The 17,414-nt window shown below is 43.0% G+C and overlaps 1 protein-coding gene across 1 annotated transcript in view; it reads right to left on the reverse strand.

Moving 5' to 3' along the window:
* Window positions 1–17,414, reverse strand: part of LOC147707493 (CD109 antigen-like) — an 899,009-nt gene that overhangs the window by 576,548 nt on the left and 305,047 nt on the right. Inside the window, exons 4-6 of the mRNA XM_086926509.1 lie at window positions 10,281–10,511; window positions 10,010–10,135; window positions 2,653–2,692 (exon numbers count right to left, since the gene is read on the reverse strand). Coding sequence (XP_086782635.1) covers window positions 2,653–2,692; window positions 10,010–10,135; window positions 10,281–10,511 — 397 coding nt within the window. The remainder of the gene's footprint in view (window positions 1–2,652; window positions 2,693–10,009; window positions 10,136–10,280; window positions 10,512–17,414) is intronic.

Genomic DNA, 17,414 nt, shown 5'->3' on the forward strand with positions numbered 1-17,414 from the left:
GCAGTTACATTGCAGTTTAAAGGTACTTGATTTGAATGGTGCAGCAGGGGCAGTGGCACTGGGGACAAAAGCTCTATATACCCCTCCACACCCAGAATGTTGCTAAATTTTACTACAAAATAAGGCAGTCACAAGTTTATTTATCTAGCATGCAATAGGGTCATGATTTCACTGGTGCGGCAGGTGCAATGGCACCGGGGCTCAAAGCTCTAGGAACCCCTCTAAGTACCAAATATTGCAATATTTTACTACTTAACAGGCAGTCACAAGTGCAGTTACTTTACAGGCAATATAGTCATGATTTGAATGGTGCAGCAGAAGCAGTGGCACCAGGACCAAAAGTTGTCAAATCTCCTCTAAACGCATAATATTGCTAAAACATCAATTAATTCTATAGTTTCCCTCTTTCATTTAATTTTTCAAAAGTTTGCTATAACATATTTGCACTATACCACTAGTAACAGTACAATATATTGCCTTTTGTACAAAAACAAGGCTTAACACTTTTGCAGACTCTCTGTAACTTACATTGTTCAAGTACTCAGCAAGCTACAACTTACAACAAGCTTGTTTTTAATCAAATAGGCGAAACCTAATTAATTTACCAAGGTTTGCTTTAATAGGGTTGTTCAGTTGTACATAATGTCTTCAAGGTTAAATATAAGGTAACAAAAATGCTTATAATACCTTTTTTATTATAATTATTTAACAGGCTGCACAGCAGTCACAATGCTCTACAGTATAGTTTAAAGAAATTGACCAAGCCAATAGCTCTGGCTAAACACTGACAAGGTCCCGAAGGCGAGACCTATTAGCTATACCAATGCTTCTTTCTACTGTAATCAGGTGGGACTGTAGCCGTGAAAAAATGTATATTGTGGTCTCATGCTTCTTGTATCAGAATTTGTGCTTTCGTTCCGTTCAGGAAAATAAAGTGTTTTTCTTTATTACAGCGATAGATGCTATAATTTCAGAATGTTTATCTGCGTTCTGGGTGAATTTGCGCAGTCACACTATATTTGGAATTGGACCGGATGATGGTATAGCATATGTGCCAATGGAAGAATGTGCACAGTGAACAGCAGTGAGACACTGGACTGCTATTGACCACAACACACTTCTCTTCAGATTGATGATTCTTCTGACTTCATAAACTAATTCTAGGTTTGGATGCAGAGGAAAGAATGTATACATTTCAACCATCCACAGTGAGCAGACAGTACTCCTAAAGGAGATAAATATCCACTGGACATGCTCCATGTAGGGGAATAATATTCCACACTATGCTGTACAATTGTTTGAAAATAATATACTCAAAATAGCAATTAGCCAAGTCCAGTGGCCACTTGCTGTGTGGGTGCAGCAAACGGAATACTACTCAGGGCCCTAGTGCCCGGAAAGGTAGAGGTTGGGTGTTTTGGTCATCCTTGAAATCACACTTGCACACCTAGTTAAGGTCAAAGAGAAATCTCTAACATGTTTTTCAATGTGGTTGTATAACAGAGGCACGCATGGCTAAACCACGTGAGCCTCTGCTAAGGGGCCCCAACAACAAATATGTATAAACAACGCATTCCTTTACCAAGCTTGCTTTTACAAAAGCATGCCTTTACCATGCATGCCATTACCATGCATTTTTGAGTGAAAGGCATGACTTGTAAAGGGATGCGTGGAAAATATCACACCCCAACCTCCCCACCCTGAGCCCTAATCACTACCCCAACCCTCGAGCCCTAAACACTACCTGACCCCCTCTGAGCCCTGAACACTAACCCCGACACCCCAAGCACTAAACACTATCCTGACCCCACGGAGCCCTAAACACTACCCTGAACCCCCAAGCCCTAAAAACTACCCTCACCCCCAAGGAAACTCAGCCCCACTTACCTCATCACAACCTCACCCGATCCTTTCTGCTCCTGGGATCGCCCATCCCAGCATTTATACCAGGCACTGCCTTAATCACGCTTGTGTGTGGTTAAGGCATATGCATGGTTGAGGCATATGCATGGTTGAGATTTTGTGGAAACGGCATGCGTGGCTCTGACCAATCCTACCACTCCCCCAGTGTTCATGCCCGTGTCTCCCTTCCACCTTCTTGTTTGTGGGTTCAGTGTCCTTATTACCCTCCCTCTTTTCAGGGCCTCCAATAGATGTAATTCTTCAGAGGACACATATATTTTGAGCAGTCCTTTTCATCTATGTAGAAAGAACCCCTCTCACTTCCATTTACCTCCCATATGGTGATTTTACAGTTAGATTACTATAGAATTTCTTTGTAATGCAGATGAAATATATGAGAATCCATGTAAGAACTTCACCAAGCAAGCAAAAATAATCAGCATATACTCCTTGTTAAAAAACAATATTTATGGTCAAGGAGCCTGACCACTTTCAAGACTGTCTACACACTTTACCCTGTGTTGTATTGTTTATTTTTGTCTGACTGTAAATGGTTTTACCTAGTTTTACACGAATGTTTGATTGATATGGAATAACAGAATACTATAATACACAATATTGTCAACCAGCAATGACTTCATACTTATTTGTAATTTTCCGTGGAACTACATTGAAGTTCAATGCTTCACAAATGCCTGTCTTTAGAATTTTGAAATCATTAAAAAAAAATGTAAATCGGTAAATACTTGCCATATTCCATCACTGTAAATGTTTGATAGTGATTTTGTTTCTGGGGGAAAAAAAGAGAACAGAGTATTAATGACAATTAGAATAGTCTAACACATAAGGTCAAAGCCACATACCAACAGTATGAATGTCAATAAGAACTCAATATTGTTGTTAATCATTGCATACTGGAGCAAACTTTCAAGAAATAACTAATTAAAGAGGAAAAGTTAGGAGTTGACTGTATTCACATAAAAGGCATAAAGAAAGCAACTGATGTCACCATGCTTAGGAGGGGCTTATATGTAACTGAATGAATGAATGAGTACAGATTTGTATAGCGCTGGCTACCCGGGGGCATCCCAGCGCTTTTGACCCATCTCAGACAAATCACTCAGCAGGACAGGAAGGTCTTCAGCCGCTTTCTAAACTGTAAATGATTAGGCTCAAGCCGCAGGTAATCGGGCAGCTGATTCCAACTTTTGGCTGCCTGTACTGCAAAACGTCGAGCATGCTTGATCCTCGGGACAGAAAGCAAATTGCGGTGGTTGGATCTAAGAGCTCTGGGCCCTTGATGGTGCCTCAGGAGAGGGCACAGAATGGCAGGGCCCTTGTTGATTATTGATTTATGGGCCATACACAAGGCCTTAAACTGGATCCTTTCCTGAACAGGTAACCAGTTTAGAGCCCGGATGGCCGTCTTCGCCGAGCTGTGTTTAGGGACATCCATAAGCATTCGGGCTGCGCAGTTCTGGACTGACTGGAGTATCTTAATGGTCCCTAATGGTGCCCCCAAGTAGACCGCGTTCGCATAGTCAAGCCGCGAGAGGATCAAGGACTGAACCAGGATCCGTCTTGCCTCGAACGGAAGAAGGGTCAGGACCTTCTGTAGGATCTTCAGAAGGCCGTAACAGGTAGCGGCGACCTTACGGGCTTGAACTTGAAAACTAAAGGTGGGATCAAGCCACACCCCCAGAGTTTTAATTTGCTCCTTCGGGGGAGGGGGCGGACCCAACATATGGGCCACCAAGCGTCAAGATTGATGGGGGCCTTATATCCCAGCATCATAATCTCTGTTTTTGAACCGTTAAGTTTCAGAAAAGAGGCGTCCATCCAATCGAGGACCTTGGTGAGACACGGGGAAAGGTTATTGACCCCGGAATCCACAGCATCTGCCCTAGCCAGGGAAACCACCAACTGCGTATCGTCGGCGTAGGTGAACAATTGGATTCCCCAGGGAAGGACCTCATTAGCCAGGGGCCTCATATAGGTATTAAATAGGGTCAGGCTCAATGAGGATTCCTGGGGAACGCCGTAATGCAGTGGGAATTGTTTGGATGCTGCTTCCTCCTCAAAAACTGCAAAGGATATGTTAGCAAGGAAGGACCGAAACCACTTAAGGGCGGTCCCCACAATGCCAATCTCCCGCAACCGCTGGAGAAGGAGTGTGTGGTTTACAGTATCGAAGGCTGCGCTGAGGTCCAAAAGGACCACCGCAGCGCAGCCTCCTCCATCCACAATTTTCCTTGCCTCCTCCACTACTGCGACCAGAGCAGTCTCAGTTCCATGCCTTGTTCTAAAACCCGTTTGGGTGACATGCAAGGTGCTCTCATCCTCAATAAATGTTGATAGTATGCGGTTGACATATTTCTCTGCAATTTTACTAACCCCTGGCAGGAGAGAGATAGGTCTATAATTGGACCATTCTTCTGGATCAAGGCTAGGTTTTTTTAGCAGAGCTTTGACACTGGCCTGCTTCCACCGAGGGGGAACTACACCTGCCGCCATAGAGGAGTTAATAACATCCTTGGTAACAGGAACAACCATGTCAGAGGCCTGTTTTAAAACTGAAGGCGGGGCAATGTCAGAGGGGGAGCCAGATTTAAGGTTCCTGAGGAGCCCTTCAGCCGTAGGTAGATCTAGTGGCAGAAAGGACTCGAGTTTCGTGAGGGAGGTCGGTCCAGAGGGAGGGATCGTGGACTCGGTGACACGTGGGGGTGGAAAAGCTGAGTATATGTTGGCAACCTTCTTGGCGAAGAAGTGGGCCAATTCGGTGCACCGTTTCTGGGGATCATTTACCTCAATTGACCGACATGGTGGAGTAACTAGAGATTTAAAGATTTTAAAAATTTCCCTGGGTGAATTGGCGGCATCAGCAATTTTTCCTTGGTAATAGGATGATTGTGCCATTTTAAGGTGCTTCTTATAATCCCTGAGAACCATCCTATACTCATTTTTATTCTCGAGGGAGAAGTTCATTCTCCACTTTCTTTCCGCCCTCTTGCAGCTCCGTTTAAGATCCTTCAGATCAGTGAAGTACCAAGGCAGTTTATTCTCGCCGGTGCGATGATTAATCTCATTTACAGGCAGGATGGGATCGAGAGAGGTCTCTAGCCACCTGTTGAGCGCCTCATTCGCTGCGATAGGATCGGCACAGAAGAGAGGGGGAGATTTATTTAATATGGATAGCCATTCCTCTAAGGGGAGTCTCGACCAAATACGCCCCAATCTCTAGGAGGTTGTGGTCGGACGGCTGACATCGTCCGGGGTCCAAGTGAAAGATAGAGGCGCATGGTCTGACCAAGGGACAAAGAGTGACTCATCCCAAATAATCTCATCCAGATTAGTAAAGAAATGATCAATTAGATGCCCTGCCAAATGGGTAGGTCCCGCTACAATTTGTTTGAGTTGCAGCATCCCCAGTCCTTCCAATAAAGCTTGCGAAGAAGGGGCAGATGGATCGTCTAAATGTATGTTAAAATCTCCCACGATTGAGAAATTGGGGGCGCTACTGATGATATGGGTGATTTTATCATGAAGATTGTCGCAGAAACTCGTGTGTGTTCCAGGAGGCCTGTACACCACAATCCCTGAAAGGGAACATGTGGAGGAAAAGATTAATACAAACGAGAGGCTCTCGCAGTCAGCGAGCGGGCTCTCAGAGATACGGCACCTAAAAGAGTTTCGATATATAATTGCCACCCCACTTCCTCGCCCAATCTGCCGGTCATTGCTACAGATTACGAAACCCGGGGGGAGGGCACAGACTAAGTCCGGGTCAGAGGCCTCGGTTAACCACGTTTCCGTGAGGAACAGGACATCTGACTCACGCTCCTCCAATATCATGCGGATTTCATGTGCATGTTTTGGGAGTGAACGGCAATTAATGAGAAGTAAAGAGTATTTTTTGGGCTTAGGGAGTAACGAAGTACCCAGTTCCTGCGGGCCCAGCAAACCTTTACAGAGAGGACAGGGAATCATTACCTCCAAGGGGAGTAACACATGGGGACAGGGAACTGCGGGGTCATCTCGGAACCTCAATAGCTGGTCTCTACAAAACGTGATTCTACCTGCTCCCAAACCAGGAGTCGCTTCCATCCTCCCGGTCCCTGGGCCCGTCCTGGCACGGACGGGCACAGACGGGCTTCCCTTAGGCGCTCCTTCGGCGCGACCGCTAACGCGTCTGCTGCGCGGAGGGAAGGACTTCTCAATTTATGCGCTACAGCGCGTGTCACTAACTTGCTCCCCCGAGTCTAGAGCACCAACCAGCCTCCAATCCAACCCAAGATGGCCGCTCAAATTTGCCAGCCACCTCCAAGCACCCATCTCCCTCAGCAGCCTAATGGGCTAAAAAGGGGCGGAAAAGAATGAAAATACGGCAAAAATGCTTGTGGGTGTCAGCAGAGGTGAAATACAATGTAAAATACAATTTTTAAAAATCGAATTCGGCGAGTGTATTAAAATGGGCAGTGCTGTGTAACTCCCGGCTACAGCCTAAGGAGTGAAGTGTAGGGTGCAAGGTCTCCAGCTGTCACTTCTGTGGCAGAGCAGAGTCGAAGCAGAGCCACATGATGCCATCTACCAGTGGGAAGCTCCTTTGCCGAGAAATCATTCACATCCAACCTGGCACCTGGGGATAATATAAAGGTGGAGAATCTGCAGTTCGGGCTGGACTGTTCCCAAGGGGAATAGTCAAGACTGACAAACAAACAATGGATGTAGGCGCAGATCTCTGTACTGGGGTGAATGTTTGACATTGTGGACCATTCTGTCCCTCAATTATTCTTTCTGCATTTGTCACCCCGAGTGGGACGGGTATGCCCAGACGTGGATCCCGTTCTCTCCATGCCACTGGAGTCAAGCTAGCCTTGCTAATGAGAGGGTGATTGATGCCCCTACCAGTCACAGGATGCTTGTTTCCAGTCCAGGGACGACCTGACCTGGCAGTTCGGGTTGGACTGTTCCATGTGGAACACGGTCAAGACTAATTTGCATATGGCTGGGTGTGAACTGAAACGGCATGGCATGGAGAGCAAAAAAACGATGGATTTAGGCCCACATCTCTGTACTGGGATGAATGTTTGACATTTTGCAGCATTCTGTCCATCAATTGTTCTTTTTGCATCTACCAATGGTAAGCGCCTACGCTGAGAAATCATCCATATCCAGTCTGGCACCTGGGGATAATCTAAAGGATTGGGAATCTGCAGGGAAAATTATCAATCAGAACAAGGTTCATGCAAGATGGGTACAGTGCTTAATTTGACCCAGTGGTGTCCGGTGCTCGGCACAGGCACTTAATTGTCAAAATCTGCACCGGTGAGAGCCTGCCCCAAGGTAGCACTGTCTGGCTAGTTTATAGATGTCCACAACAGTAAATTATGAGTTCAATATGCATTACAAATGACTATTTTCTTCTTAAAATATGCAAAATGAATGCTCTAAAAATCGACAAAAATATAAAATAAAGATATGCTATATTCCCCGAGGGGTATAAATGACTTCTTTTGATGTTAGGCAAAGTAATATATCCATCTCCCCCACTTTAACACAAAGGTTCAATATAGGCTGACATTGCTTCAGCTTCTGCTAAGTTACATGACAGCGTTACAACAAAAGGGTAAACCCAATGAGTGTCGCTGGGACCTGGGTGCTTTTCAGTATAAAGCGAAGGGGTCCCAGAACACTGTTAATATGCAATAGATAGTGTAAAAATAGAAAACAAATGAGATCAACTTGAAGGGACATTGTTATTTAATCACAATGCACCAAAACACAGTGTATTGTACACACAATGCATGCTGTGATCATAAAAAGTAGTAGTGCCCCATAGGATGAGGGGAGGAGGGTGTCGGTGAAAAGAAATAGTGCAGGGTTAGGGAAGTGGTACAGTGAAGGTCAAGTGACCTTAATCAAAACAATTTTTAATCCTGGCTTCAAAACAGAGCCAGACAAATAAACAATAAATGTTCATAAATTGTGATAAACCATGCTTCTAAAATTGCAGTAAAAATCATGCTCGGGGTAGAAGCTGGCAGGCGGACCAGTTGTCGACGTTTCGACCCCAAAACACGAAAGGGAGTAGTAGGACCTTACAGGAGGGTCTCCCTCAGGACAGGGGAAGGAAGCGGGCATACTTCCTAAAGCATGAAAAAATAAAAGGAATCAAACTCAATACTGGTCCCAAAGGATCCAAAATTTTAAAGTAAGTGGCAGTGGAAAAGTATATAAATTAATGAAGTTACAAATGGGTCATGAGGCAGGGAAACCAAGTCAAACACGACTTCAGGGGGTAATCACATCAATGTATGCATCTGGGAATTCAATAAACAGAAATTAAAAGTGGCGTTCAAAGAAAGGGAAACTCAGACTATGAGTGCGCAGTGGGCCGAAATCAAACCAAAGGGATGAATCAACTCACGGAGGATGGGCTGAAAAATCACCGTCCTCGTTTCAACAACTTCATTGCAAAACAGCAGTTATCTTTAGATGTCTGCTAGATGACTCAAAGAGATTAGCACTTTACATACACTTTCTTCATTAGGAAATAAGTACATAGAGAATACTGAAAGGTTTTGGTTACTTACTTTGTGAAGTATATATATCAGTGAGCAGCTAGCTGTGGAAAGCTTTACATAAATGCAGTGATATGGACTATCAGCATATATGATTAGCAAATGTCAAAACCACAACTAACTTCTACCATTTCCAGGTGGAATCAGATTTGACAAAGATTAAAGTTGTCATAGACTTCAATTTTTATTTTTAATAGTCCAGAACACATAGTCTGTCAATTTTGAAAGAAAGAGAAACTGAAAGATTGGGCCACAGGAAGAGAATAAACTGGCTTCCAGATGGGACTGGTTTAGTACAGGGACAAGCACTGCCTCATTCTAAACCATTGGCACTGGCACTGTGATCAACGTGGCATTCATCATATCTACAGATGTTAAAAGTTTTCAGTACTATGGCCAGTCATAGATCATGTGAGTAGTCGAAGGGGGCAAACTATCCTCTAGTTTTTGGTAACTACACAGATCCAGCAAATCAAAGTTGTTATTTACTGACAGATTATAAATTGAAGAAGTTCGAACTTCAGGTCAAAATGTGCCATTTTCAAGATTTAAATAAAATGAAATCACTTAACAACTCACACTATTCCTTTAGGGCATGATATACATCGATCAGAGTACATCAGTGAGCAGTTGATGATTGAGAGGTTTAGCAAGACAAATGAATTGACACCGACTATCAACCTCTAGGATTATCAATAGTTAAAATCATAACTAACTGTTTCTAGTCCCAGGTGGAATCCTGTCTGACCGTGACGCAATTTGTCATAGGTTTCAATGATTTTCTTTTAAATAGCCTAGATATCAGCTTCCTGTCAATTTTGAAAGATAGAGAAATTGGGAAATTAGGCATTTGACCCATCTTGTAAAGTGGCATCTGTATGTAACTAATCAGGACACAAGTGCATTCATTTGTTAGGTATGGGGGTGCTTTGGGAAGGGCATTAATCCAGTCGGAATGAGGAAAAAAATGAAGGTCAAATATCTAAATTTGAGAGATCTTTAATTGTAACTGCAATAGATTTTCTGAGAGTCATGGCTAACCAACCCCTACATCTGCCCACCCTGTGTTCAAATGATATTTTCTACCATTGTGGAATATGGTTTACTAGTAGAGGCCTGGAACCCCGAGTCAACACTGTATCATTTAAGTATAGAAGATGGCTTCACTCGTAGATGGGAAGAACATGTGAAATAGCATGGTATAATATGTTTAATGAGCTTTGGGACTCGAATGAGGATTTGCTGTGGTTTGAGTTCTTCAGACTGATCGCTGACAGTGAGAGGTGGATATAACCCATTTGAAGACAAGAGACAGAATATTCTGGTGGAAATTTTCTATATAATTATTTTTGGTGGGCTCATCCAGGCATGGGTTGTTTCCGTTGGGGTGAAAAAAGGGCTTGCATTGTCTGCATCTACTGTATGGACTTGCTAATGACTCACCCATTGCAAAACCAAATGTTTTTTGTGTTTTATAAAACTGTGTACAAATTACGAAAACATAAAATAAATGTATTAAAACTTACATTTACTTGTACATCTATGGACCAATCGCCAAGTGGCGGATGTTCAGATAATTGAAAGGTTTGAGAAACAACACCCAAATCAGTTTGCTCTTCCAACCACTGCTCAATAAGATTTCCTCGTGGATCCTGGAAAAGAAATAGATTGAGTGCACCGCCTCATAAAATACAGGTGCTTGGTTTCATACATCTAGGGATTGTCATACATCAATCACACACAATTTTGAATCAGATATGAGCATAAATGCATATACCATTTCTACCGCCAACCTACCCGAATATGTATATTTAAAGAAGTTTCATACGGTTTCAAATCCAACAACACTGTTAGGATTCGCATCTTCACTTCTTGTCCTGGTTTATACTTGGACTTGTCAGTCTGGATGAAGACAAAGCAGCCTTTGCTTTGGAATTCCAGTGAGGCACTGTTAGAGAATACAATCTGGTCTTTCACATATCCTTTCACATGCAATGCATGCCCACCAGCAACAGTGTTCATTGGCAGCTGAAAAACAAAAAACCGTCAACAATCACCTTCAATCATATACCAGTGTGTCTGTCCCTTGTTTGATAGTTAAATAATCTGAAAATATGATCTTTACGTTACAAAGCAATACATTCCCAAATGCTAGATTTCAGACAGGTGCATGGAAACGAAGCATCGCTCAATATCAAAACTATAAACCCACATGATGAGCTTATTCTAGAATACAATTCAAACTGAGGAAAGGTTTAAATTAGAATCTCCGAGAATTCGTAGATTAAAAAATATCAACTACTTCGAAACTCAAATGCACAACAGTTGTATGTATTTAACACGAAACTCACGGATTGGATTGTTATTTTTAGAATTATTAAAAATTATAGTTTAAGTAAAAAAAAAATATATATATATATATATTCACTGAAAAAACTATAGGTTTCAGGGACGTAATAGTTAGTTGGACATTTGACTCATATAAAACAAGAGAGTTTTAGTTAGTTGAGCTAACTATAACTCGCACGCCCGCAATGCACTGCTGATGACGTCACATATTACATCACTAATGACATGGTCAGTGACATCACCGATGATATCACTGATGACATCTCAAATGACATCACTGATGACATCATCCACATGATAATCTGATGCACATACTGATGCCATAATATAAACTATGATACACACACTTTAAAATATAGACTACTATTTTTGAAACCATACACACAAGAATGCCAGATACTACATAGCACAGACTATTTCCTAGGTCTATACACACATCCAGTGTCTTACACATAAGTTAGTCATCAATACAGTACTGTAATATGTACTGATACACCTATACATACAGTCACACTCTACCACTCATCCATAGAGTTAGTCACACACCTAGTCAGTCATGCAAAGAATGAATTACATACTCATATATACAGTTATATACAGTTATATACACCAACTGAGTTATTTATACATACACCACCTCACTTATTTATGCAGATGCTAAGAAATACTTATTGTCTTATACAATCACTGATACAAGCAGACACTCATTTATACACCCACTCTTCAAATAACTTACTCTGACATATAGTCAATTATATACTCCAACACTCAAATATACTGCCGTAAAACATATGTGGTAAGTCACAGATATACCACTGAGACATTCATTCACTAAGCAACACACCCATACAGCCCTTCCCAGACGCACTTTTGAATGCATACAACCATTGAATTACCCACTCAGACATCTGTGCACAGAGTCACACCCCCCTCCACCGACCCACACAGACACTCAGGCATTCATGCAGATACTCAGACAAGAAATCAATAACCCATATAGACACCTATGTAGGTACTTACCATCCCATGCAGCCGCTTACACACCAACTGAGAGACTAATACAGACTTTCACACAGTTTAGTCACTAACCCATGCATTCAGTAAGACACGTTCAATCACTCACTTATACAGTCAGTCATGTGCCTACTAAATAATCCCTTCAGGCACTTGTAAATCCACTCACTCTTCAATACACCTTGGCATAGCTATACATGAAAAATATTGAAAGTTTACAGAAACACACATCCACTGGATGATAGCATCAGTGATGTCATTTAAGATGTCATCAGTGATGTCACTGACCATGTCATGATTGATGTAATATGTGATGTCATCAGAAGTGAATTGCCGGCGCGCAAGTTATAGTTAGCTCAACTAACTATAACAGGCGAATTTCTCTTGTTTTGTATGAGTCAAATGTCCAACTAACTATAACTTCCCTGAAACATATGGTTTTTCAGTATATATATATATATTACCTACTGGCGGTCGCCAGTAGGTAGTTATAGTTAGGACCTAGATTCCATAGGAAATCCGCAACATTCTATTGGGAATAACTTTGGTGCCGGTTGATGAATCTTTGCGAATTTCTCAAAGAAGATGGCCTGCTCCGCTCTGCTCCTTCCCTGAAAGTTTTGGGGGGATTCGTCAAGTGGGGGCTGAGCAAAAAAGGGGGGTCCCAAAACGTGTTTTCCCCATGCTGTTTTCCATAGGCTAAACGGAATTACACCAAATTTGGCAGAAAGGTAGAGTTCGGTTCGCAGATTACCCTTTTTCTTAAATGGTGTAAATCCCTCCAGTAGTTCCTGAGAAAATCAAAAGACAAAAAATATATATATCTATAAGCGCGCTCCGTACGCGCACGAGTCCGCGTACCGTACGCGCACGAGTCCGCGTACCGTTCGCGCACCATACGCGTACCGTACGCGTACGTGCGCGGACATTCGCACGCTCGAGCTGCATGCTGATTGGCTACCCATGTCTGTCAACACTCCAAAACAGAAATTGTTGGCAGCCATCTTGTGCCTCGGTAGACTCAGGCACAAGTAAGCAGAAAAACAAATGTGTAGAATTCGAAAAGGGGGCAGGGTAGAAGCACCCTGACCCCCTAGGCCTGCTCAGGGGGTCCCACAAGAACACCCAAGCCAAAAAAAAATCTTTTATTTTTTTTCAAAAAATCACGGGGTGCGCGTACCTTGCATGCACGGGTCCGCATACGCACGGTACGCATACGGTGCGCTTACCTTTCAGAGAAAGCTGCATGCTCATTGGCTGTCAACACTCCAAACCAGGAAGTGTTGGCAGCCATCTTGTGCTCAGTAGACAGAGGCACAAGAAAGCAGAAAAACAAATGTGTAGAACACAAAAAGGGGGCAGGGTAGAAACACCATGACCCCCTAGGCCTGCCAAGGTGATCCCACAAGGACCCCCAAGGCCCACATTTTTTTTTAAACCTGGTATGTTTTTCTTAAAATTACCCCCCAGGGGGACCAAATCGCGGGGGCATAGTGATAAAGAAGTGTGGGGGGTGTCCAATCCCCCCCCACACTGCCCCGGGGACCGCCGCCCTCCGGGGCAAAGCAACGCAGCCCCCTGGTGCATACTGGAGGCTCCTGGTGGGCTAGTTGGCCCACAGGGACCCACAGTATGCAAGGGGAATTAGTTCCCCCTCTACAAACGCGCCAGGGGCTGCGTTGCAGAGAGGTGTAAAAAGGGGCATAGACTTATTACTCCTCTCTGCAATGCAGCCCTCTGGCGCATACTGGAGGTTCCAGGTGGGCTAGCTGGACCCCAGGGACCCCCGGTATGCAAGGGGAATTAGTTCCCCCTCTGCAAACATGCCCGGGGGCTGCATTGCAGAGAGGTGTAAAAAAGGGTGTGGCCTCATTACACCTATCTGCAATGCAGCCCACTGGCGCATACTGGAGGTTCCAGGTGGGCTAGTTGGCCCCCAGGGAACCCCAGTATGCAAGGGGAATTAGCTCCCCCTCTGCAAACACGCCCGGGGGCTGCGTTGCAGAGAGGTGTAAAAAAGGGTGTGGCCTCATTACAACTCTCTGCAATGCAGTTCCCTGGCGCATACTGGAGGTTCCAGGTGGGCTAGTTGGCCCCCAGGGACCCCCAGTATGCAAGGGGAATTAGTTCCCCCTCTGCAAACACGCCAGGGGGCTGCGTTGCAGAGAGGTGTAAAAACATTTTTTTTTCAAATTATATTAAAAATATGTAATGTGATTTAACAAATACTATATCTAAAAATAAATAATTTATAATAATGTAGTAAATCAGTATAAAAAATATAACAAGTATTACATTTAAAAATTATTTACAAAACCATTGAAATTCACTGAAAAAAAAATAGGTTTCAGCCACGTTATAGTTAGGGATTACCATTTAAAAAAACCTTGCAAATTCACTGAAAAAACTATAGGTTTCAGCCATGTTATAGTTAGGAATTAGCATTTAAAAAACCTTGCAAATTCACTGAAAAAAACATAGGTTTCACACCAGTTATAGTTAGCTGGTCATTTTACTAATACAAAACCTTTGAAATTCCCCTGTTATAGTTAGTTCAGCTAACTATAACTCGTGCGCCCGCAATGCACTGCTGATGACGTCACATATTACATCACTCGTAACATGGTCAGTGACATCACTCATGTTCATCAAGAGCGCCAGCAATCACCCACAAACGGACCATCTGTGGAGAAGTGGAAACACGTAGGGTGTTTGGTGCCGCCAGGGACTGGACCTTGGTTTGGACGCCTGGAAATGTTTGAAAGTGCATTTATCTGGGGATTCCGGCGTGGTACAAATGGACCACAAACATCAAAGCAGCGCCCACTGGAGGGTGAAAAATAAAGAGGTGACAGCGCAATACATGAACCAGCATGCCTAACAAATTTGCCTAACGAGGTGCCCACCACGGGGCAGAACACTGAAAATTATAAAGGCAATTGTTGTGTGGTTGGGTTGTTTTCGCCTCGGTTTGCTGTGGCTCCTCTCTGATGAAGGTCGAGATGCGACCGAAATGCATTAAAAAATGAAAATGCCACTTTGGAAATAAAACCTTTAACCAACTGGGATGTGTGCGGCTCAATCCTTTTCCTGCGAGGAAGTTCGAGAGAATTTAAAGAGGCTTGTTCCAGCCCGGAGCGACACACCATCCATGAAGAGCGCCAGCAATCACCAGCAAACGCACCATCTGTGCAGAAGTGGAAACACGTAGGGTGTTTGGTGCCGCCAGGGACTGGACCTTGGTTTGGACGCCTGGAAATGTTTGAAAGTGCATTTATCTGGGGATTCCGGAGTTGTACTAATGGAGCACAAACATCCAAGCAGCGCCCACTGGAGGGTGAAAAATAAAGAGGTGACAGCGCACTACATGAACCAGCATGCCTAACAAATTTGCCTAACGAGGCGCCCACCAAGGGGCAGAACACTGAAAATTATAAAGGCAATTTTCGTGTGGGTGGGTTGTTTTCGCCTCGGTTTGCTGTGGCTCCTCAATGATGAAGGTCGAGATGCGACCGAAATGCATAAGAAAATGAAAATGCCACTTTGGGAATAAAATCTTTAACCAACCGGAATGTGTGTGGCTCAATCCTTTTCCTGTGAAGAGGTTCGAGAGAATTTAAAGTGGCTTGGTCCAGCCCAGAGCGACGCACCGTCCATCAAGAGCGCCAGCAATCACCCGCAAATGGACCATCTGTGGAGAAGTGGAAACACGTAGGGTGTTTGGTGCCACCAGGGACTGGACCTTGGTTTGGACGCCTGGAAATGTTTGAAAGTGCATATATCTGGGGATTCCGGCGTGGTACAAATGGAGCACAAACATCAAAGCAGCGCCCACTGGAGGGATAACAATAATGAGGTGAGAGTGCACTACATGAACCAGCATGCCTAACAAATTTGCCTAACAAGGCGCCCACCAGGGGACAGAACACTGAAAATTATAAAGGCAATTGTCGTGTGGGTGGGTTATTTTCGCCTCGGTTTGCTGTGGCTCCTCTCTGATGAAGGTTGAGATGCAACCGAAATGCATTAGAAAATGAAAATGCCACTTTGAAAATAAAACCTTTAACCAACCGGGATGTGTGCGGCTCAATCCTTTTTTCCTGCAAAGAGGTTCGAGAGAAAATATATATATATATATATATATATATATATATATATATATATATATATATATAAATCAAACACAACGTCTTCAAAGAGACAATTAAGCCGCAACTCCAGACGATTTTTGTTGAAGGTTAATTTATTCTTAAATCCATTTAACACTCGCACAGGCTTGACCCACGCGTTTCGGTAGCCATGTCTACCTTGTTCACGATCAGTTACTCATGTGACTTGGTTTAAAAACATTTCTTTACAGGAAGCCATGATTACACAGTTTCCTGTTTGTCACTCAAGAAGAAAAAAACTACCACCGATGATTCTGGGCTCTGTAGTTTTTTCCTTACTATATGAATTAAATCAATTATGAATGCAATAGTTGGTGATTGTTTTTACACATTATGTCTCATCCAGCAAAACAATATTATCGATATTTAACTTATTGTTATAAGACATTTGGGATTTCACTATATGCATTTATGCATGTGATTATACATCCATTGACAATAAAGTTTTATTTTTTAAGTTATTCCATTTTGAACCCTGCAGTGGGTAGTCGCTGTTTTTCACTTAGTCATTCTTTGTTTTTGTGATCCCATGTTTTAGGCCCTCCAGTGGGCATGTGTTATGTGTTCTCTCTTCTTGTTTTCGCTGAGCAATGTTAAACCCTTCCTTCAGCTCCCTGATGCATTCATACTAAACTAAGCTATTTTTTTAAATTCACAAATGTATGTACAGTTCTTCCGACTGATTCAGTCCGAAAGGTATCATGGTCCGGAAGTTCAGAATATGTTGTGACTCCTTTTGTCATAAAGTTTTTTCTCGGTTGCCACCTCTGTCTGATGAAGGTATCGTTTCTAGTCCATAGAATTTGAGAAGTTTCCAGGTTCCATTGTGATGGGTTTCCATGTGCTTAGCTACCCCATTGTTCCGCATTGTTTTTATCTTTGTTTTTTGTGGCACGAACATGTTCGAGTATGCGTTTAAGTTTGCATATGGTGCTCCCTACATATTTTAACTTGCAGGGGCATTCAATGATGTAAATTGTGTACTGACTCTTGCATGTGATCAATTCTTTTATCTGCCAGACTTTGTTGTTTGCCATAGTTTTTTCTATTGTGGGTTTCGCAATTTCACAAACTTTACAGTTATGGCACTTTATGAAACCCTTTGTTTTCAAGCAAGTTGTTTTCACATTTTTGTTTTTAAAATGGCTTTGGACCAACTGATCTTTTAAGTTTCTAGCTCTTCGGTAAGTTATTACCGGGTGTGGCCCCATTTTTTCACCAATTGTGGTGTCCAATTGTAGAAATTTCCAATTTCTTCTCATAATTTGTGCTATTTCCTTAGACTATTGACTGTAATCTAGGATTAGCCTTATGGGTTCCTCCTTGGGGTCTTCTTGCACATTTTTTGGAGTGAGACATTCCATTCTTGATTTGTCATTAGATCTGTTCCAGCATTTAT

The sequence above is a fragment of the Lissotriton vulgaris genome, chromosome 6 (genome assembly GCF_964263255.1).
Source record: "Lissotriton vulgaris chromosome 6, aLisVul1.2, whole genome shotgun sequence".
Taxonomy (NCBI): domain Eukaryota; kingdom Metazoa; phylum Chordata; class Amphibia; order Caudata; family Salamandridae; genus Lissotriton; species Lissotriton vulgaris.